The sequence below is a fragment of the Eleutherodactylus coqui genome, chromosome 8 (assembly GCF_035609145.1).
Source record: "Eleutherodactylus coqui strain aEleCoq1 chromosome 8, aEleCoq1.hap1, whole genome shotgun sequence".
In the NCBI taxonomy this organism is placed as follows: domain Eukaryota; kingdom Metazoa; phylum Chordata; class Amphibia; order Anura; family Eleutherodactylidae; genus Eleutherodactylus; species Eleutherodactylus coqui.
In genome coordinates this window covers 44739098-44761836 of record NC_089844.1, presented here as the reverse complement: position 1 = coordinate 44761836, position 22739 = coordinate 44739098, and the positions used below count along the sequence as shown (strand labels likewise).

Below are 22739 nucleotides of genomic sequence, written 5' to 3'. Positions count from 1 at the left end.
GTGAGGAAGCAGGGAAGCCTCAGAATAGCAGATGCAGGTTTTGGTAAAACACAGCTGGACTTGGATGCTTTTCTTTTCCGACTTGCCCCCCTACACAACAGCCGAGACGTGAAGAATACAGGAGATGGTTGTCACATGACCACACAACCAGTACTCGCCAGAAACTCCTGCAGCACCTTTAATGTTGCTGTCGGCCTCTTGGCCTCCCGGACCAATGTTCATCCGGTCTTTTCATCAATTTTTGAGAGCTGCCCAGTTCTGGTAATGTCACTGTTGGGTTAAATGTAATCCACTTCTTGATGACGTCTTCTCTGTGTCCCATGGTATATGTAATGTCTTGGGGATGTCTTGGCCCTCTTCTCCTGACTGCTACCTTCCAACAATCAGTTAGAATAAACCCGGTTTAATAGATCTAAGTTTAGCGCATGCCTCCATTTACCCACCGATGATCACGCCGCACGGTTCTCAGCCGGATTCTGTCCACTCCGACAGAAACTTTACCAAATAAAGGAAGCAAATATTATTCCAGGAGGAGCATCTGAGGTGAAGCATTGTGGAGGCAATTGAGGTAGAGAATGTGCAAAGGACAGACAGGTGCAACGCGAGCACTTAAGGAAATCCTAGCAAGACGCATTTAAATGCATTCATCACTTATCTCTTTGTTGCCGAAATCCGGGTTCTGCTCGGCACAAGATTTTCTTTCAGTTTGCAGAAGAATAGATCATTAAACGCGTCTTGTCAGAGAGGAGGAGACAGGGAGTTGGGGTGGGAGGGTCTAAGGGGGTGCAGAAAACTTCCTGAGAGGCTTAAGTAACTTTAAAGTGCTGTATAACTCATTTTTCATTGTTTGACTCCCATCCGCTGGCAGGAGAGCTTTATAAGTGCCTCGGCAGGGGAGCAGTAAAAGCACATTAAACAATACACAACTATTTATAGGCGCCACTTACGTGTCAGGATAATATTAATGGTGACAGCGTAGAGGAGTCAAAAAGGCTAACGCTGCTGTAACCATATATACTCTCCCATTGGTGTATTTTGTAGCGTTTTTGGATTCAGGTTGCCTAGCAACCATCTACTTCCTCTCTGAGTGACTACCCAGGGCAGCAACCTGATTGGTTCTGATTCACAATTCCAGGAACCTGATTGGTTGTTTGGGTTGTCTGTTTCAGAATTCCAGCAACCTGATTGGTGAATAGTGGGGCTGAAAATAAATATATGTCTACCCAGGAAGTGTAAAGGAGACTGCTTTTTCCATGCTGCATAGGGACATTTTAAGTCCCTCCCACTCTCTTAGAAGGAAGTGAGTCGAAAAAGCACAAGTGGTCTTAAGAAAGGAGGCAGAATCTTCCAGAGGAGATGCAGTGAAGACATAAGGAGATGTTGGGTGACAACTACTAATAAACACCATTAGGGCTAGTTCACACGGGCGCATTAAGAAAAATTGCTTCTATTAGAACCCACGGGTTCCTTCAGACGAACAATTTTTTTGACGCACATAAAAAATTGTGTGTCAAAAGATAGAACAAAGGCGCGTTATTTAAACACCAAACTTTCTTGGTGAGCTAATAGATGTCCTATCTTTTAACGGAGCAACGCAGGAGACTCTAATAGACTCCTATGGGAGTGTATTGGGAGCCATTACGTAAAAGGAAGGGGGAGGGAGTTGAGAAGCGGCGAGCGCTGCTAAACACTGACAGGTGCCTCTAATGAGGAATACAAAGTAATTAGGAGTACTTCTGTCAACCGACGAATTTCAGGACTGCGGCGTTATTTTACCACAGCCAGCCGTGTGAATGGATGATAAAATCGTGATGAGCCACGGCTTGGTCACGGCTATTCTACGTTCATCTGATTTGCAGCTGACTTAGTCGTGATTTTTTTAGCTTGGCTAATTCACCGTCAAAAAGACACCCGTGTGAACTAGCCTGTGGCAAGGGGGTTCACTTGACTCTCTATCGCTGACCTCTCAGAGCGGGAAATGGGCACCATACGTGTATAAAGGCTCCAGGAACAGGAATTTCTTATTAGCTTTTTTTTTTTTTGCTCGTGTTTCGGTCACGCACAAAAAAGGCAGTGATATCACACTATACTGTATGAGTGATAAAAGCTATCGCAAGTTCAAGGCCCCTATGGAGACGACAAAAAAATGGAAACATAAGAGTAAAAAAAGGTTTATTTATTGGAAAAAAAAATAAAAGGAAGTTAAAAGAAAAAAAAAAACTCCTACATTAATAATAAAAAAATTAAAATTAAAAGCATCCCCATTCACTGATTGATGATTGTTCCGGTGTAAAGCGGAGGAATGGTTATTGCTGGGATGACCTGTCGGGTATCTGCACCCAACAGGTCATCCCATGTAAAAAGGGCCCTAAAAATCGGGCATGTTTAGATCCTGACTTCTGCCACCGGCGTAGAGCTGGGACACTCCCATAGACATTAGATGGTTGGACAATTTGGGTCAGAACAAGATTCTATGACATGAATGTAAATAATAATTCATGTATTCACCGACAGTAAGCAGAGATATTGAAAATGGTTAACCGAAACACAAAGGGGGGAATTTATCATTAGGATTTTTGATGCCAGTTTTCTACTTTTCCAGTTTAAAATGTCAAAAATTATCAAATGTCGCAAATGTTTGTACATTCTATGTCTAGAAATGTGGAATCACTTTGTGCATCAGTTAGCTGGAGTGAAACTAGGACAAATCGTGTGACTTTTTAGAAAATCGCAAATCTTATGTCTATCTAAAAATCTGCATCCACTCAAACTCCGCCCCTTTACCGAGGCATTTTTGATAAAGTGAAACGAGAGGCGTAACGTCTTTTTGATGCAAATCAATTGTAAATCTAACTAAACTGATTTGCAACAAAAAGAGGCACAACTTACGGTCCGTTTACCATTTATAATCATTCAGCTTAAACGGACCGTAAGTTATGGGATCCAGCGAGGATATGAAGGATAATTCTAGTTCAGATCCTCGCTGGATCGCAGGAATCTTAATGATTATTGTCTAGTGTAAATGTCGTCACTGAAGGAATGATGAATGATAATTCATTCACTTATCATTCATCTTTCAGTTTTGGCAGGCATAAAAATCAAATGATGATCAGCTTCCGTAAACAGGCAGTCGTTCATCTATAAACAATGGCCTGTTTGCCGTTTTTGGATACGGGTGGGCGGAGTGATCTCTAATTCACTCCGCCTCCATTCACTGATCGATCGTTGCTCCTGTGTGCAAGCATAGTGTGACTATTAGACGCCGAAGCGCCTGACTCCAGAATTCAAAAACATTCATAATAAATGTGCCCAAGTAGCTTAGAAAGTTCCAGAACTTTTCGTTACTCCATAAATACATGTAATTAACATAAAACCAGTAAACGCCTTGAAGACGGCACTTACGGGCACATTCATTACTGTTTGTACACCAATTTTTTGGCGTACAACATTCTCAATCTCAGTGCCCACACCAAAATTGCAACTTTTTGCATCTTTCCCCTGCCTGGCCACTTTTTTAAAAAAAGGCACAGGGTCAAAATTTCGTGAATGAGGCTTGCCACCGCCGGACGCATTCACTATAATGCGCGCCAGAAGCTGGTGAAGATTATAGCAGAAACTACTCCAGCTCGGATCTGGCAACGGCTTCCATCTGGCAGGCGGAGGGGAGTAACGTATGAAGACACACAAGCCTCCTTATACATTCATCGCTCTTCTCTTAGCACGTAGTTTTCTTAGACCGGTGTAAGAAACAGTAGTCTCAGGCCTCCCTCCCACATGGCGTTTTATACAGCGTTTAGCGTTGCCTTTTCAGCCCAGCGCTAAACGCTGTACAACACTCCCATTCATTTCAATGGGGCTGCTCACACAGGGCTGAAAACGCAGCGCCTCCCAACGCTGCGCTTTGACAGCGATGCATGTTCTATTTTGGGGCGTTTTCAGCCCTGCGCCGCCCATTAAAATGAATGGGCAGCGGTTTTAGCACTGCTGAAAACGCGGCAACACTTGGTGCCGCGTTTTTAGCAGCGTTAACCGCTTGCCGATTTTCGGGGTGAGGGCTTGCAATAGAAGCCCTCACCCCGAAAATCAGTCCCTGCTAGGTAGAGAAAGAAAAGAAAGTAATACTCACCTAGCCGCTGCAGTCTGGGTCGTGGCCGCTGATCTCTGCCGCTGATCCGGGCTTCCTCGGCACTCCCAAGTCTATTGCCGGAGGCCAGGTTTGAGAACCCCGGCTCCGGCAATAGAGTGCGGTGATTGGTTGTCGGCGCTTGCTCGATACCCAATCACATCGCTTCATTGACTGTCTCAGCCAATCAGAGCTTGCCGGCGCTGATTGGCTGAGACAGTCAATGAAGGGCTGTGATTGGGCATCGAGCAAGCGCCGACAACCAATCACCGCACTCTATTGCCGGAGCCGGAGTTCTCAAACCTGGCCTACGGCAATAGACTTGTGAATGCAGGGGAAGCCCGGATCAGCGGCAGAGACCAGCGGCCGCGACCCGGACTGCAGCGGCTAGGTGAGTATAACTTTTTTTTTTTCTTTTCAGCATTCTTGGCTGCGTTTTCAGCCGAGCTGAAAACGCAGCCAAAACGCTGGCATAAAGTATACCAGCGCTGCTGAAACGGGGCGGAATCTGCAGCAAACGCAGCGTTGCAAAACGCTACGTTTCTGCAAACGCCCTGTAGGGAGGCCTAAGTAAATATGTCTCTTTAACCCCTCTGTGACCGGCCTATGTTGTGCCTTAAGGACCAGGTGATTTCCATGGTTGCATAACCCGTTGACCTAGCTGTAAAAGGGCTTGATCAGCGTGATTACTGCGATAGCACATTGCATCGCCCAGTGTTGCCAGTGGGGCTGGCGGCAGCATCGCGCCACGTAATAGGCGAACACGATGCGATGCAATGTTTCCCTATTGAAAACAATGGGAAAAACTCGGCGATCCTACCCTGCGGCTGGCAGCAGCGCCGGAGGGCCGGTACTCCCCCGAAGTGATGTGAGGCAGTTTGGAGATAAAAACGCTGCGCATCCTCAGGGAAATCACATGTTAGCGAGCGCGATATCTGCCTGTGATTCACGGACCGATATCGCTTTCACCCGTGGGAATTTAAACGAACTGAACATTTTTTCTGGCAAAGTACTACATGGGGCTTGTTTTTTGTTTTTTCTGTAAGGCTGGGTTCACACGGAACGGATTTCCAGCGCAATTCTCGCGATTGGTGCACTGAAAATCCATGAGAATTCCGCTAGAAAACCACGGCTGCAGGTTTTGGAGTGGCTTCGCCGACTGCATTTCCGCTGTTGCCGTCTCTCCTCGTAAAGAGGCCGCTACGAGAAAAAAATAGAAGCGTTTACATGAGAGAATGTTAGGCGCGCTGACAAAAGACAGTGCAAGCTGGCATGTCGGCTCCGCAGTGCGCACGGACGGGACGTGCCCTATCTTTGCTGCCTGCTTTCCATACACTCCTATGGGAGCCGTGAAGGCACGCAGCACCCACCTCGGATCGTGTGAATGAGCCACTTCAAGTATCTGGAAGTAATCCGTTTACACGATCTTTACAGCACTATCTCCGCAATCTTTTCTCGCAGCTACAGTGCGCAAAAATAGCGCTCGTCTGACTGAGGCCGTAGATTGCTTTCATTTAGTTTTTTTTCGTAGGCAAACAAAAGAAAAATAGTAATTCTGCCGTGACTTTTTAAAGTGATTTTTATGGCGTCCATCACGTGTAATAAATACCAGCATATTCCCATTGTCCGGGGGGTTATGAATGCGGTAAGAACGTTTATCTGCTGCTTTTTTTAATAGTTTTTTTTCTATTAAAAATGAGTTTTTGTGGGGAAAAAAATGCATTTTTTTTTTAAACTGGATTTTATTTTTTTCGATCAACCTATACAGAACTTTTTTTTACACTATTTTTTTAGTCCCTAAGAGAGACATGAAGATGCGATGGTTTAATCATTATGACTAGAGATGAGCGAGCGTACTCGCTAAGGGCAATTACTCGAGCGAGCATTGTCCTTAGCGAGTACCTGCCCGCTCGGAAGAAAAGGTTCGGCTGCCGGTGCGGGGGAGCGGTGAGTTGCGGAAGTGAGCAGGGGGAGAGAGGGAGAGAGAGATCTCCCCTCCATTCCTCCCTGCTCTCCCCTGTCGCTCCCCGCCCGCCGCCGGCATCTGAATCTTTTCTTCCAAGCGGGCAGATACTCGCTAAGGGCAATGCTCGCTCGAGTAATTGCCCTCAGTGAGTATGCTCGCTCGTCTCTAATTATGACAGTACACTGCATTACTTATGCACTGCATTCTACTAAGTGTATGACAGCACCCATATACTTACTGATATACTGATGCAAGAGGGTAGGTGTATGCACAACTAATCCCCCAATATGCAGAACCACAGGGGCATCGACACCCCAGGGGTCCCCTAGCATTCAAAGCCGCACTGCATGTTACTGCTAAATACAAGGTTAATATTTTTTTATTATTTATTTTTTTGCCTGTTTTATATTTTTCTTTCTGTGATTTTTTTTTTTTTTTTTATGATGGCAGCCTACTAAACGGAAATGGGGTCTAATAGGCTGAATTACAGGGCAGACATGGAGACTCATTGGTACCTTGCGATCGCACTGCGGCGTTCTGATTGGTGGCAGAAAGAGCCCCTCCCCCTTATCTACTTGCATACATGCTACAATCACTAGCAGCTTCAGTAAGGGGTTAAACTGCCAGGATCTGAGGTTTCTCCCTTCCTAGCTGTTAGAGCAGGAGCCTGGCTGTTAGTCGTCAGCTAAGTCCCTACCCTGCCTGTGATGTGATGCGCACAAAACTCGCACGACTATAAAATCCGTTCTTGGATGTATTCACATGAGCGATTTCTCAAAGATCGCAGCATGTTCTTTTTTGGGGCAAACAAGGCAGATGGAACAGCACCTCTGCAGCGCCACCTATCGCTCACTATTTTTCGGCATTCCCACAGGAGGAATCGCCCGTTGTTGCCTATGGGACCTCAGAAATAATCGCATGGCTCTCGTAGGCCATGTGAGTGCAGTGGGATTTCTCCCATTGACGTCTAATAACAGGCTGTGATACTCCAACGCCGGCTGATATGATTGACACTCCTTTTTGCTCCATCTGTGCCTCGTAGACAGAGTTGGGGTGGCATCATCTCCATGGCAGGTAGGTGGTTTGTTGCCCTCTGCAGGTGACGTCTTCAGGTTTTCAGGACATGATGAAAAGCAGAACAGTCTGTTATGGATCTGCTGTCTGCGGTGAACATGCAGAGTGTGCAGATCCGTGCGGCCGCTCGCTGCATCTAATGAATGCTAATTAGCCTCTTGTTGAATCTATATATTAACAATAGAAAAGCTTCTCCTCGTTACCGGCTCGCATCCATAAACGCTGTCCGGGCGCGGCGCCTGTAGAGGCGAATCCAGGAAACCACTACAGTATATACACAGGATCTATGGCATGCACCCACCTTCCACTATAGTATATACACAGGATATATGCCATATGCACCCACCCTCCACTACAGTATATACACAGGATATATGGCATGCACCCACCTTCCACTATAGTATATACACAGGATATATGCCATATGCACCCACCTTCCACTATAGTATATACACAGGATATATGCCATATGCACCCACCCTCCACTACAGTATATACACAGGATATATACCATATGCACCCACCCTATAGCACTACAGTATATACACAGGATATATGGCATGTGCCCCGCCCCCTCCACTACAGTATGTACACAGGATATATGGCATATGCACCCACCCTCCACTACAGTATATACACAGGATATATGCCATATGCACCCAACCTCCACTACAGTACATACACAGGATATATGGCATATGCACCCTCCCTCCACTACAGTATATACACAGGATATATGCCATATGCACCCACCCTATAGCACTACAGTATATACACAGGATATATGGCATATGTACCCACCCTCCACTACAGTATATACACAGGATATATGGCATATGCACCCACCCTCCACTACAGTATATACACAGGATATATGGCATATGCACCCACCCTCCACTACAGTATATACACAGGATATATGGCATATGCACCCACCCTCCACTACAGTATATACACAGGATATATGGCATATGCACCCACCCTCCACTACAGTATATACACAGGATATATGCCATATGCACCCACCCTATAGCACTACAGTATATACACAGGATATATGGCATATGCACCCTCCCTCCACTACAGTATATACACAGGATATATGCCATATGCACCCACCCTATAGCACTACAGTATATACACAGGATATATGGCATATGTACCCACCCTCCACTACAGTATATACACAGGATATATGGCATATGCACCCACCCTCCACTACAGTATATACACAGGATATATGGCATATGCACCCACCCTCCACTACAGTATATACACAGGATATATGGCATATGCACCCACCCTCCACTACAGTATATACACAGGATATATGGCATATGCACCCACCCTCCACTACAGTATATACACAGGATATATGGCATATGCACCCACTCTCCTCTACAGTATATACACAGGATATATGCCACATGCACCCACCCTATAGCGCTACAGTATATATATACAGGATATATGCCATATGCACCCACCCTATAGCACTACAGTATATACACAGGATATATGCCATATGCACCCACCCTATAGCACTACAGTATATACACAGGATATATGGCATATGCACCCACCCTATAGCACTACAGTATATACACAGGATATATGCCATATGCACCCACCCTATAGCACTACAGTATATACACAGGATATATGCCATATGCACCCAGCCTCCACTACAGTATATACACAGGATATGTGGCATATGCACCCACTCTCCACTACAGTATGTACACAGGATATATGGCATATGCACCCACTCTCCACTACAGTATATACACAGGATATATACCATATGCACCCACCCTATAGCACTACAGTATATACACAGGATATATGGCATGTGCCCCCCCCCCCCCTCCACTACAGTATGTACACAGGATATATGGCATATGCACCCACCCTCCACTACAGTATATACACAGGATATATGGCATATGTACCCACCCTCCACTACAGTATATACACTCCACTACAGTATATACACAGGATATATGGCATGTGCCCCCCCCCCTCCACTACAGTATACACACAGGATATATGGCATATGCACCCACCCTCCACTTCAGTATATACACAGGATATATGCCATATGCACCCACCCTCCACTTCAGTATATACACAGGATATATGGCATATGCACTCACCCTCCACTACAGTATATACACAGGATATATGCCATATGCACCCACTCTATAGCACTACAGTATACACACAGGATATATGGCATATGTACCCACCCTCCACTACAGTATATACACAGGATATATGCCATATGCACCCACCCTCCACTACAGTATATACACAGGATATATGGCATATGCACCCACTCTCCACTACAGTATATACACAGGATATATGGCATGTGCCCGCCCCCCTCCACTACAGTATGTACACAGGATATATGGCATATGCACCCACCCTATAGCACTACAGTATATACACAGGATATATGGCATATGTACCCACCCTCCACTACAGTATATACACTCCACTACAGTATATACACAGGATATATGGCATATGCACCCACTCTCCACTACAGTATATACACAGGATATATGCCATATGCACCCACGCTATAGCGCTACAGTATATATATATATATACAGGATATATGCCATATGCACCCACCCTATAGCACTACAGTATATACACAGGATATATGCCATATGCACCCACCCTATAGCACTACAGTATATACACAGGATATATGGCATATGCACCCACCCTATAGCACTACAGTATATACACAGGATATATGCCATATGCACCCACCCTATAGCACTACAGTATATACACAGGATATATGCCATATGCACCCAGCCTCCACTACAGTATATACACAGGATATGTGGCATATGCACCCACTCTCCACTACAGTATGTACACAGGATATATGGCATATGCACCCACTCTCCACTACAGTATATACACAGGATATATACCATATGCACCCACCCTATAGCACTACAGTATATACACAGGATATATGGCATGTGCCCCCCCCCCTCCACTACAGTATGTACACAGGATATATGGCATATGCACCCACCCTCCACTACAGTATACACACAGGATATATGGCATATGCACCCACCCTCCACTTCAGTATATACACAGGATATATGCCATATGCACCCACCCTATAGCACTACAGTATATACACAGGATATATGGCATATGTACCCACCCTCCACTACAGTATATACACAGGATATATGGCATATGCACTCACCCTCCACTACAGTATATACACAGGATATATGCCATATGCACCCACTCTATAGCACTACAGTATACACACAGGATATATGGCATATGTACCCACCCTCCACTACAGTATATACACAGGATATATGCCATATGCACCCACCCTCCACTACAGTATATACACAGGATATATGGCATATGCACCCACTCTCCACTACAGTATATACACAGGATATATGGCATGTGCCCGCCCCCCTCCACTACAGTATGTACACAGGATATATGGCATATGCACCCACCCTCCACTACAGTATATACACAGGATATATGGCATATGTACCCACCCTCCACTACAGTATATACACTCCACTACAGTATATACACAGGATATATGGCATATGCACCCACTCTCCACTACAGTATATACACAGGATATATGCCATATGCACCCACCCTATAGCGCTACAGTATATATATACAGGATATATGCCATATGCACCCACCCTATAGCACTACAGTATATACACAGGATATTTGCCATATGCACCCACCCTATAGCACTACAGTATATACACAGGATATATGGCATATGCACCCACCCTATAGCACTACAGTATATACACAGGATATATGGCATATGCACCCACTCTCCACTACAGTATATACACAGGATATATGCATTATGCACCCACCCTCCACTACAGTATATACACAGGATATATGCATTATGCACCCACCCTCCACTACAGTATATACACAGGATATATGCCATACACACCCACCCTATAGCGCTACAAGAGGCCGCGTTCACATCTCTTCTGGAACCTCTGTTCAATGGTTCCGCCACAGATCCCGCACAAAATACTGGAAGGAACAGCGCTTTTTCTTCCGGTAAAATACTGGGCAGCTGAGTGGAAACCGCAAGGGCGCCATTATAGTCAACGGGGTCTGTTTGGCACTGTTCAGTTTAGTGATATTTTGGACTGTTCAGCCAGGGGATTCCTCCTTTCTGCTCCCCGAACAGAGCAGGAAAACAGAACCTCTGCCATAGATGTGAAAGCCCCTTCCTCTGAATGATACATTATATCAACCTTCCAGGGTTGTGTGTGATACGTTATATACATCCCCCAGCGCAGTATACAAGCCAGATCCAGCGCTATATCTCAGTACTGGTGCCCTACATAGAAATCACAATGGTGTAGTTGAATAGGGAGTCATGGATGCCCTACATGATGGTATGGAATATGGGCCTCTGGGGGCCCCGGAACATGGATTTCAGCTTTTTATTGTGGCCCCTGTAAAAGATAGAGAGTAAAACCCAACTGGAAGGCTGGATTCACATGGCCGTAGGTATTTTTACGTGCACCCGCTGGCACCATAAAAACACATGAACGGGTGCACAAATCTAACGTTTGTGCGCCCATTCACATGGCACGAGCCTGGCATATATATGCCGAGGCCTCAGCGCCTTACTTCCCCCTCGCCGGCTCTCTGCCGCTCTCCTTCTCTCTGGCTGTTTGCAATGGGAGGGAGTGGGATGAGGATCCCACCCCTTGTTGGCAGCCAGCAATAGAAGAGGGCTGGCTGTGCCACCTCCCATTGCAAACAGCTGGAGGGAAGGAGAGAGGAGGAGAGAAGGGGGAGGGAGTTTAGCAGTCACGGTGCTAAACTCCTTCCCACCTCCCTTCTCCAGCCGCTGTCATTGGCTGCCATTTGAGTCTATGCAGCGGTTGACGTATTCCGGCCTGGAAAATAGTTCCAGGACTATCTTTTCTGCCCAGCGTAAAAGCGCCCAGCGCCATATTTGCTTTTACGCTCTGAGAATACGCCTGTGTGAGCTGATGCTTTGGAATGTAATGCATAAGATGATAGTGTATATCAGCCGGCCAATATACGCTCATGTGAGCAGGCTGTAAAGCTGAAAAGTAGCAAGTGAGAAACAGAAATCTGCCTTCCACGTCTTTCTGGGGCGTTTTCACAGGGGTAAGAAAATCGCACAATTTTCATCTGATTCGAGAGTCATTAAAAAGCAGATTATGAATCCAATGACTTACAACGGTTTCCTTCCCATCTGCGATGTTTTCATGATGCGATGTTGAAACAACAAAAAATCGCGGGACGCTCTATCTTTCTGCGCTGTGTGATTTCTTTAATCTGCCATGCTTCCCTATGGAGCCTCCTTTTTATCTCATCGCAACGCAACAAACGTGCGCTGCGATGTGATTTTAACATTAGAAAGTCTAATGACTTTTGCGATAAAAAATCGCCCAATTTCATTGCGGGCGGCAGCGATACCATGCGAGATTATTCTTTAAAAAAGCAGCACTGCCACTCAAGAATTGCGAGAAGAAAGACACGCCGCATTTTTCTTTGCATAAGCGTAAAACGCTGCGGAGTGTGACTAGTTTCGTTTTTCGTTGTATTCCCGGCTCTGTCTCCTACGGAGTTGCGTACTGAATGCACAATGTATTGTGTATGTACAGTGTTTAATCTGCAACCCATAGAGAACAATAGGGCTTTATTTACGTAATACTCGGTAACATAGAGCGCACTGCGGTCTTTTCTGCGCAGGTATTACATGAAATGAATAGTCGTAAGTAAGAAATGATTAGTGAAAATCAATATACCTTCACTGACTCCATTTACCATGTATTACACGTCTGTACGTCGCGCATGTATCACAGGGTGAAGTTACATTTGTGGGAATGATCCCTTAGTCCTGTGGGACTGCTGCCAGGGGCGTAACTATAGAGGGTGCAGGGGATGCGGTTGCACCCGGGCCCAGGAGCCTTGGGGGGCCCATAAGGCCTCTCTTCTCCATATAGGGAGCCCAGTACTATGAATAAAGCATTATAGTTAAGGGCCCCATTACAGGTTCTGCATTGGGACCCAGGAGCTTCAAGTTATGCCTCTGTCCAGCATGGTTTAGGTCTGGGTATGGGTACAGATACAGATAGAGGGAGGCCCCAGCTCACCTTTTGCATCAGGGCCCCTGAGCCTTTAGTTACGCCCCTGACTGCTGCTATGGCTGATGTAAGGAAAGTGTACTGGGAGTGGCCTCCTCCTTCTGCTATGATACATGCATGGAGCCGTTCGACAGTGCGGTCCAGGGCTGACGCTATAACCGTGGGACCGCGTTAGTGAAGGGCGAAGCACAGATTGATTACAGATGCAATGCAAATTACTAGTAGGAGCATGAGCCAATCAGAAAACAGTGTGAACATGTGAGTTGGAATATGGCGCGACCGTCTTGGTAGACCTGTGTTAATTCCAGGGGCTCTTATGTGGATCGGTACCTGAATCTCCTACAGGCGACGGATGACTCCCTGGATGATCTGCACCTATTGTAGCAGGAGGAGGCCACTTCCAGTACGCTTTCCCTACATCAATCATAGTGGCGGTGCAACGGGACTTAGAGGGACGTGGAAAGCGGATTTCTGCTTCTCACATGCTACTCCTCAACTTTGCAGTTGGGTTTTACTTTCTCTTACAGCGGCCACAACACAAAATAAAAATCCATGTTCTGGGGCCCCGAGAAGCCGGTGCTGCATACCATCGTGTAGCGCATGCATGGCTTCCTATTAAAGTACACCACTGTTATTTCAGTATAGGCACCAGTACTGAGATTTAGCGCTGTATGGGGCTTTCTGACTACCCTGCATACATCCTCCACTCACCCACCGGTGCTATATGGTCCGTTATGTATGCCCTCCAGTACAGTATATACACATCATCCCCCTGCCCTGCAGTGCCTCTTCCAGTACATTACTGTATAGACACTTCCAGCACTGCATACAGAACAATACTTCAGTAATTTTACAATCATCATGTGGGATTTCCTGTGATGTTTGATATTACAATTACAGTGAACTTGACCTCAGAATTGTGCTGTACAAGATTGGAAGTTGTATGAATCTTTTATAAGGCATTACACACGAGAGACGACACATATTATCACATTTATTAACTCCTTATTTGTATCCATTACAAGGAGAACGGAGCTCACAGCGGCATCTGATACATCTAATGGCGGGACTCACTTACTATATATAGAGGAGACAAATGCATGGCAGATAAACAATGCTGAATAAAGTATTATAGCAGTTATATTGTTGTACATAGGGGGCAGTATTATAGTAGTTATATTGTTCTATATGGGGGGGGGGCAGTATTATAGTAGTTATATTGTTGTACATAGGGGGCAGTATTATAGTAGTTATATTCTTGTACATATGGGGCAGTATTATAGTAGTTATATTGTTCTATATGGGGGGACAGTATTATAGTAGTTATATTCTTGTACATAGGGGCAGTATTATAGTAGTTATATTGTATATAGGAGGCAGTATTATAGTAGTTATATTCTTGTACATAGGAGGCAGTATTATAGTAGTTATATTCATGTACATAGGGGGCAGTATTATAGTAGTTATATTCTGGTACATAGGGGGCAGTATTATAGTGGTTATATTCTTGTACATAGGGGGCAGTATTATAGTAGTTATATTCTTGTACATAGGAGCAGTATTATAGTAGTTATATTCTTGTACATAGGGAGCAGTATTATAGTAGTTATATTCTTGTACATAGAGGGTAGTATTATAGTAGTTATATTCTGGTACATAGGGGAGCAGTATTATAATAGTTATATTCTTGAATATCGAGGGCAGTATTATAGTAGTTATATTCTTGTACATGGGAGGCAGTATTATAGTAGTTATATTCTTGTACATAGGGGGCAGTATTATAGTAGTTATATTATTGTACATAGGGGGCAGTATTATAGTAGTTATATTCTTGTACATAGGGAGCAGTTTTATAGTTGTTATATTCTTGTACATAGGAGCAGTATTATAGTAGTTATATTCTTGTACATAGGAGGCAGTATTATAGTAGTTATATTCTTGTACATAGGAGCAGTATTATAGTAGTTATATTCTTGTACATAGGAGGCAGTATTATAGTAGTTATATTCTTGTACATAGAGGGCAGTATTATAGTAGTTATATTCTTGTACATAGGGGACAGTATTATAGTAGTTATATTGTTGTACATAGGGGCAGTATTATAGCAGTTATATTGTTGTACATAGGGGGCAGTATTATAGCAGTTATATTCTTGTACATAGGGGGCAGTATTATAGTAGTTATATTCTTGTACACAGGGAGGGCAGTATTATAGTAGTTATATTCTTGTACATAGGGAGAGCAGTATTATAGTAGTTATATTCTTGTACATAGGGAGAGCAGTATTATAGTAGTTATATTCTTGTACATAGGGAGAGCAGTATTATAGTAGTTATATTCTTGTACATAGGGGGCAGTATTATAGTAGTTATATTCTTGTACATAGGGGGCAGTATTATAGTAGTTATATTCTTGTACATAGGAGGCAGTATTATAGTATATTCTTGTACATAGGAGCAGTATTATAGTAGTTATATTCTTGTACATAGCAGCAGTATTATAGTAGTTATATTCTTGTACATAGGGGGCAGTATTATAGTAGTTATATTCTTGTACATATGGGAAGTATTATAATAGTTATATTCTTTTACTTAGGAAGTAGTATTACAGTATTAGTTTCAGTCTTGTTTATAAGAGCTATGTTACATTATTTATCTCCTATAGAATATATCATCCATACTATATAATGTGTTGACATCTATGTTTGATTCACACTGTTTGGGTTGTGATGCATTTCTGCTTTTGTACATATCGAGGTAGCTTTACATGCTGCCATCTGGGTAAGTCAAGAGACAAAAAAACATAGGATTACATTTTGGTATAAAGAAGAGCATGTGATGATTACAAATGGGACAAATTATCATTTATTGTTGTTAATAGACAATCTTAATGGGATTTTGCGTCTTGCTTGTCTACATCTCTTCCTCTTATTGGGGTAGTGACAATATGTCTGTCCTGTTCCCTCTTCTGCAGATAATTGTGACGATCCGCTGGTGTCTCCGCTACAACAGACGGCCTTTGACAGCTCCTCAGACATGTTCCTCAGCAATGCAAAGCTCAACAGTCGAGATGGTAAGATCACTGTTTGAAGTATCTGTCACCGTCCGAGGCGGTTTTGATGAATAATGTACCATGGAGGATTCTGCCTCTGAAAACAGAAAAACGTGTATTGTATCAAAATCTTGTTTAAGAAAATAAAGGAATGGCTGAATATAGGAGGTTTAGTCTCCGCCCCCATTAGGGCTTTAGGGGCCTTTAAACAAATTTAATGCATGTTGCGTTCATCAACTTATAGCTTCATTTGCAATTAATTTCAATTGGACGTACCCCGGTGCATGTGGCCGCGTACACAGTACCGCCTTTTGGCAAGAGCCTGATTATTAGCTCCCCATTCCATAGGAAGGCATTGCTGCGCTCGGCTTGGGTTTATTGTGCTAGCTCTGTATTAATATTCCCAGGCCTATACAATGTGGAATACTTTCACCCCACCTTAGAACCTAGCACCCAGTTAGGAGTATGATACAGGGTGTGATAGGTAATGTATGTACACAATGACTCCACCAGGAGAATAGTGAGTGCAGCTCTGGAGTATAATACAGGATGTAACTCAGGATCAGTACAGGATAAGTAATGTATGTACACAGTGACTCCACTAGCAGAATAGTGAGTTCAGCTCCGGAGTATAATACAGGATGTAACTCAGGATCAGTACAGGATAAGTAATGCATGTACACAGTTACTCCACCAGCAGAACAGTGAGTGCAGCTCTGGAGTATAATACTGGATGTAACTCAGGAGCAGTATTGGACAAGTAATGTCTGTACACAGTGACTCCACCAGGAGAACAGTGAGTGCAGCTCCGGAGTATAATACTGGATGTAACTCAGGAGCAGTATTGGGTAAGTAATGTATGTACACAGTGACTCCACCAGCAGAATAGTGAGTGCAGCTCTGGAGTATAATACTGGATGTAACTCAGGATCAGTACAGGATAAGTAATGTATGTACACAGTGACTTCACCAGTAGAATAGTGAGTACTGCTCTGAAGTATAATACTGGATGTAACTCAGGAGCAGTATTGGGTAAGTAATGTATGTACACAGTGACTCCACCAGCAGAATAGTGAGTGCAGCTCTGGAGTATAATACTGGATGTAACTCAGGATCAGTACAGGATAAGTAATGTATGTACACAGTGACTTCACCAGTAGAATAGTGAATGCAGCTCTGAAGTATAATACAATATATAACTCAGGATCAGTACAGGATAAGTAATGTATGTACATAGTGACTCTCCCAGCAGAATAGTGAGTGCAGCTCTGAAATATAATACAGGATATAACTCAGGATCAGTACAAGGTTTGTAACAAAAAAAATGTGGTTTTCATAATTTATAGGTGCACATTATAGGAATATATGTAAGGTATGGAAATTCCTCTTCACCTTGTTGTATCTTGTATGAATAAATAATGCCCCGTGTTGGCCTTGTTGCAGTAAATCTGCTCAGTAATAGGCTGCTGTGTGCTTCCGCCTGGAAGAATAGATGGTTGATACAGCAGAATGCAGACTTATGTGGAGTAACATCAGAGTGAATATGTATAATATAAGTTTCACCTAGTTGTCACATGGGAGGTGTTGCTATGTAAAGGCATCTTTCCTGGCTGCCATCAATCTCATGTCATTTCTTTTATCGTATTGGCACCTGGTTGCTCTCACTTTGTTCCATCACTTTCTGACACTGGTTGCCATCTAACACGCAGTAGTTACATAATACTGACTTCGCCGTGCGCACACACAATGATCTGCAAATCCCTTGTCTTTCATTTCTGACAATCGAGAGAAAAGAACATTATGTTCAATTAAAGCAATAACGATTTCCCTATGAGTCACCTTATCTCCGAGATTTCACTCAGAACCTGATGACAACTCATTTTCCTAATGAAGTTCTCCAAATAACAAGTTAGTTTTGGAGGGGGACCACAAGAAATAGTCTAACCTCAACCTGAAATGTCACTTTTGCCTACACGATTGAGTCCCGAGCCTAATTAGCGTTTTCTCGTCCATTCACACTTGCGTATTGTGGGATAAAACAACAACACAGCGCAGAATTCCATCAGTCGGCAGAAATCCTCAAAATGATTTCTAATAGCTTGGATAGCAGCAGCTGTCTTCTTTTCCAAAGGTCTCCTCCCTTCTTTTTCAGCTTCCATAGGAGTCTGTGGGAGCTACAAGCATTTTTCAAGAAAAGATAGGCCAGGACCTATCTTTTGACACAGCGAGGAAAATTGGCCGATTTCTTGTTTTGATGGCGTAATTGATTTCACTCGCCTGAAAATCGCCCATATGAATGAATGCGTTGGCATTCTAAATAGCTGCGTAAAACGTTCATGTAAATGAGGTCTAAGGCCTCCTTTACATCGGACGGCTGTTGGGCACTGAAGCTCTTGACAGACGTATCAGCAATTATTTCTGCTGTGCCTTTACACAGGAGTCACATTGTTCAGTGAATGGAGGTGGAGAGGGCTGCGGACGCTCTGGCCCGCCCGCCCCCATTCACAGTAAAGAGGCTGGCACTGCCTGTTTAAACTGAACGATGCAGCGGAAGACCAACGATGAGTTTATGGTCTGCATAAAACATCTGGCTAGTGTTTCATCCCTGATTGGCCTTTCACACTACAAAAGTATTGTGCAAACCGCCCGATCTAACAAGGGATTTGCACGATAATCATCCTGTGTAAAGGAAACCTAACTCCCTAAGCACACAAATGCACGGCTAAGCGAAATATTTGCAAATAGGGCGATAGGGGTTAAAACTCACCCAAAAGTTGTTGAAGGTGTATTGACAACTTCAGTCTTTTATGTTGCTCGTGGCATCATCTGTACAATCCCTCCCACGGATGCTTCCGGGCAGTAGGTTGTGTGCATGCTCGCTTTAGTTGCCCTCGTAGGCAGCCGTTTGGTTAATTACGGCCACTTACGAAGGTTGCCCTGCTATTTTTGTGTTGCCTTCACTTTGGATAACAGGAGACGACACATTTACATAATCATCTGTCCAGCGATCCAGAACTTTTTCGAAGCCCGAGGAAAACCAACAGACTAGTAAACTCAACGATATTAATCAGCAAGTTAAAATAAGAAGAAGCTTCATTAGATCGCGCTCTATCCCGAGTTGTCAGGTCAGCATCGCCGCTTGTAAGGGAAGATGCAGCAAATAAAAATAATTGCATTTTGAAATAAATCTGTCGCGCTCTGAACGGAGTCTTTGATCTGCACATTAAAGTCAATGGAACAGATGGAAGAGGCGCGCTCCTTGTATGAAGCTTAGGAACAGCGGCGGGTATAAAGTACACACAGTGCATTCTTAGAGCACATAGGCTTGTACCAGGGGAGAACGGAGAACGCCACGAGCCCCAGAGGGGACCAATGATGACTTCGTCCCTTGCAAAATTACATTACTGTATAATAAAGGGCTATTCCCATCCTGTAGAGTGATTGCTAGTATATGCCATGGCTATATGACTGGTGCGGGTCCATTCTTTGGGCCCTAATTGATGAAGGGGCTACACAATTGTTTTGCTCTGCTCAGTGGCGCCCCGGGTACTCTCTGTTCAGCGAAGGGGAGCACTAATGAATAGGGCTTGCTACAGGCCGGTGTTAGAACCGCGCTGTGCAGAGGAAGTCTACAGCCCTATTACAAGGGAAGATCATCGTGCAAACCACTCATTGGATCAAGCGGTTTACAGTGAATGGGGCGGGAGGCTGGAACAACCCCGGCCCGGTCTACCTCCATTCACTGGGTGATCAGCACCTGAAAGTCATTTGGTGTAGTAGGGCCTTTAGATGGGGATGCAGCGCTAAATTCATTGGGCATGTGCAGAGACCCAAATGCATACAAGGTGGGACAGTTTCAAATCATTGAAGGTCACTTAAAGGGGTTTTCTGACCTTTAAAAAAAATTGTACAGGTTAGTCAATGGCATAAACAAATAAAATGGCCATTACTCACCTTCCACTGGTGCCTCTGATCCAGCCCCACTGACCTGCTCCCCTTCATTCCATTCCCCATTAAAATACAAAGCGATTACATCATGTTTATTGCTCACATGACTACCACATCCAGTCGCTGATCTCAGATATCACGTACCGTTTATGCACACAAAGCCACTGTGGCCAATGATTGGCTGCAGCAGTCATGGGAGCAATGACTGTGGCATCTTCAGCAGAGGGGATCAAGTTGGTGGCACTAGACTGGGAGCACAGCAGAAGGTTGGGATATGCCTATTCCTTGCCCTGTGGCAAACTTCGTTAAAGGTCATAAAACCCCTTAAAGGTATGCTCACATGTAAGGTAGAGACTCTACTTTGAGCCTCCTTTCCAGATCCGGATGAAATATTGCAGCATGTGGAGGCCATGGCAGAAACCTGATGTAGCCAATTATAGTTAATAGGGTCCTTTGGGCACTGTTTGTACCCATAATGTGCAAGATTCGGCACTTCTACTATTTCAATACTTGGCTGCCATGACAGAGCCGAACAATGGAACTGAAAAGTACAAGTGTGACCACAGCCTTAAAGAATAGTGTTGAGCAAACCAATACAATCGAACCCTGTTTGAGGTTATTAACTGGAATCTCGGAAGGTTCATCTTGGTTGGCCTAACCCACTGAAATATCACCACACCATCACCACTTCTGCTGAAGTTCCAGTTCAGGTCAAACTTTTTGCCAGAATTTGGAGAACTGGGCGTGCTAAACTTTTGAAAACTTTGCTCATGACTACTAAAGAAGGAAAATAAAGGATAGCAGCCCAGATGTCACATCCTAAAACCTCTTGCTCGGCATTAACCATACGTCACCACCACAAGTCTTGGCTATTAGTCAATCTGTATCCTTTATCCCATCATACGGATATTCAGTCTTGAATATGTACAGAACCTTCCTGAAATCAACCCCCTCCATGATCGGTACCATATGTCACATATCTCCAGGGCCGAGAGCCTCCATTGATCTCTAAATAGGTGGGTGATATCATCGTAGACAGCCATCTTTAGTGTTAGTGGCCCTTTAAGTGGAAGCTATGAGCGATGTAGATGTGGTGTTGATTTGGAACATGTTAAATTCTTGCTGAAAGGAACACTTTAGAAGTTGACAGAATGTCAATGTTTCAGATTGTTTGATTTGATAATTGTCCCTTTTTGGCAGGAGATTGCGGTGCAGAACAATGCCGTGATTGCACAACGTCGCTTGTATTTATCTGTTCTGTGTTTTCCATCTTTCTCGCAGGAGCCGGTGGTTGGTCCCCGCTGGAATCTAACACAAAGCAATGGCTGCAGATTGATTTGGGAGAGAGATTCGACCTCACAGGGGCGGCCACACAAGGGAGACATGGAAGCTCCGACTGGGTGACACGCTTCAGCGTAATGTTTAGCGATACCGGACGCAACTGGAAACCGTATCATCATGACAACACCATCTGGGTAGGGCTATGTTCTTTATACGCTTTCTACTCTTAAACAGATGGCCCCTACTGGGAGGAATGGCTTCTTGCATACAGTATGTGCATATGTATATGTATAGGGCGTCGAGTGAGGAGTCTCTGTTTTTACTATTTTTATGGTATTTAGATTATTTTTAGGATTATATTTTTTTTTTGCTTTTTTAAGCAATACTTTATTTCAACAATGTAAACCTTTAACTTTTTTTTAAAGAAACAGTAACGCATAAATGGAAACGCTAGGAGATGCGTGGAACATTGTGGAATTGTGCAGGAAAAAGAACACTGTTGTGTCCTCCGGAAAAGCAACCTCTGAAACACAAACAAAAAGGCACAACTGTGCAAAAGGAAACAAAAACTACAGGGGAATGCTCTCCCTATTGTCCCCTAACCCAGGAAGGGGCCCTGCCTACTCGGCGGACCAACTGCTCTGACAAGTGCGAGCCCGCACGCGTGCCTGGGCCACTGACAAGTCCCCATAGGGGAGCCCTAGCACAAAAGAAAGTCAAAACCGAAAACCAAACAAAGCATAAAAGAACTTAGCTAGGAGCTTCAGCCAAGGTGTGTTCCTCCGTCGCTGTCCAAAGGTAACTGAAGGATTGACCAGCACAGGAGATCATGCTGGCACTGATTAAGTAGGAGCCAAGCTACTCAGCACCAGGTGCTGACTGACATCAGTCCTGCAACTATCACGCCCCTCAGCTCCAGGAGAAGCAAGGGCACACCCAAAACCTGGTCTGGCCTGCAAGCCCGGTGCAGGCCTCAGAACGGCTGCAACAAACACATCTTGAGCTCATTAGACTGATTATGGCTGGGAGCATCAGAGCATATATTTTTGCTTGCAGAATAGCACACAACTTGCACACGCAAAGAAGTGCAGTAAATTATACTGATACA

General features: G+C 44.2%; 1 protein-coding gene across 1 annotated transcript in view; it reads left to right on the top strand.

Annotated features, from left to right (window-relative positions):
* The first annotated feature begins 16079 nt into the window (after positions 1-16079).
* The window catches only part of CNTNAP5 (contactin associated protein family member 5), a 350918-nt gene continuing 344258 nt past the window's right edge, over positions 16080-22739 (top strand). Inside the window, exons 1-3 of the mRNA XM_066577791.1 lie at positions 16080-16131; positions 16325-16423; positions 21632-21825. Of these exons, the coding sequence (XP_066433888.1) occupies positions 16080-16131; positions 16325-16423; positions 21632-21825 (345 nt within the window). The remainder of the gene's footprint in view (positions 16132-16324; positions 16424-21631; positions 21826-22739) is intronic.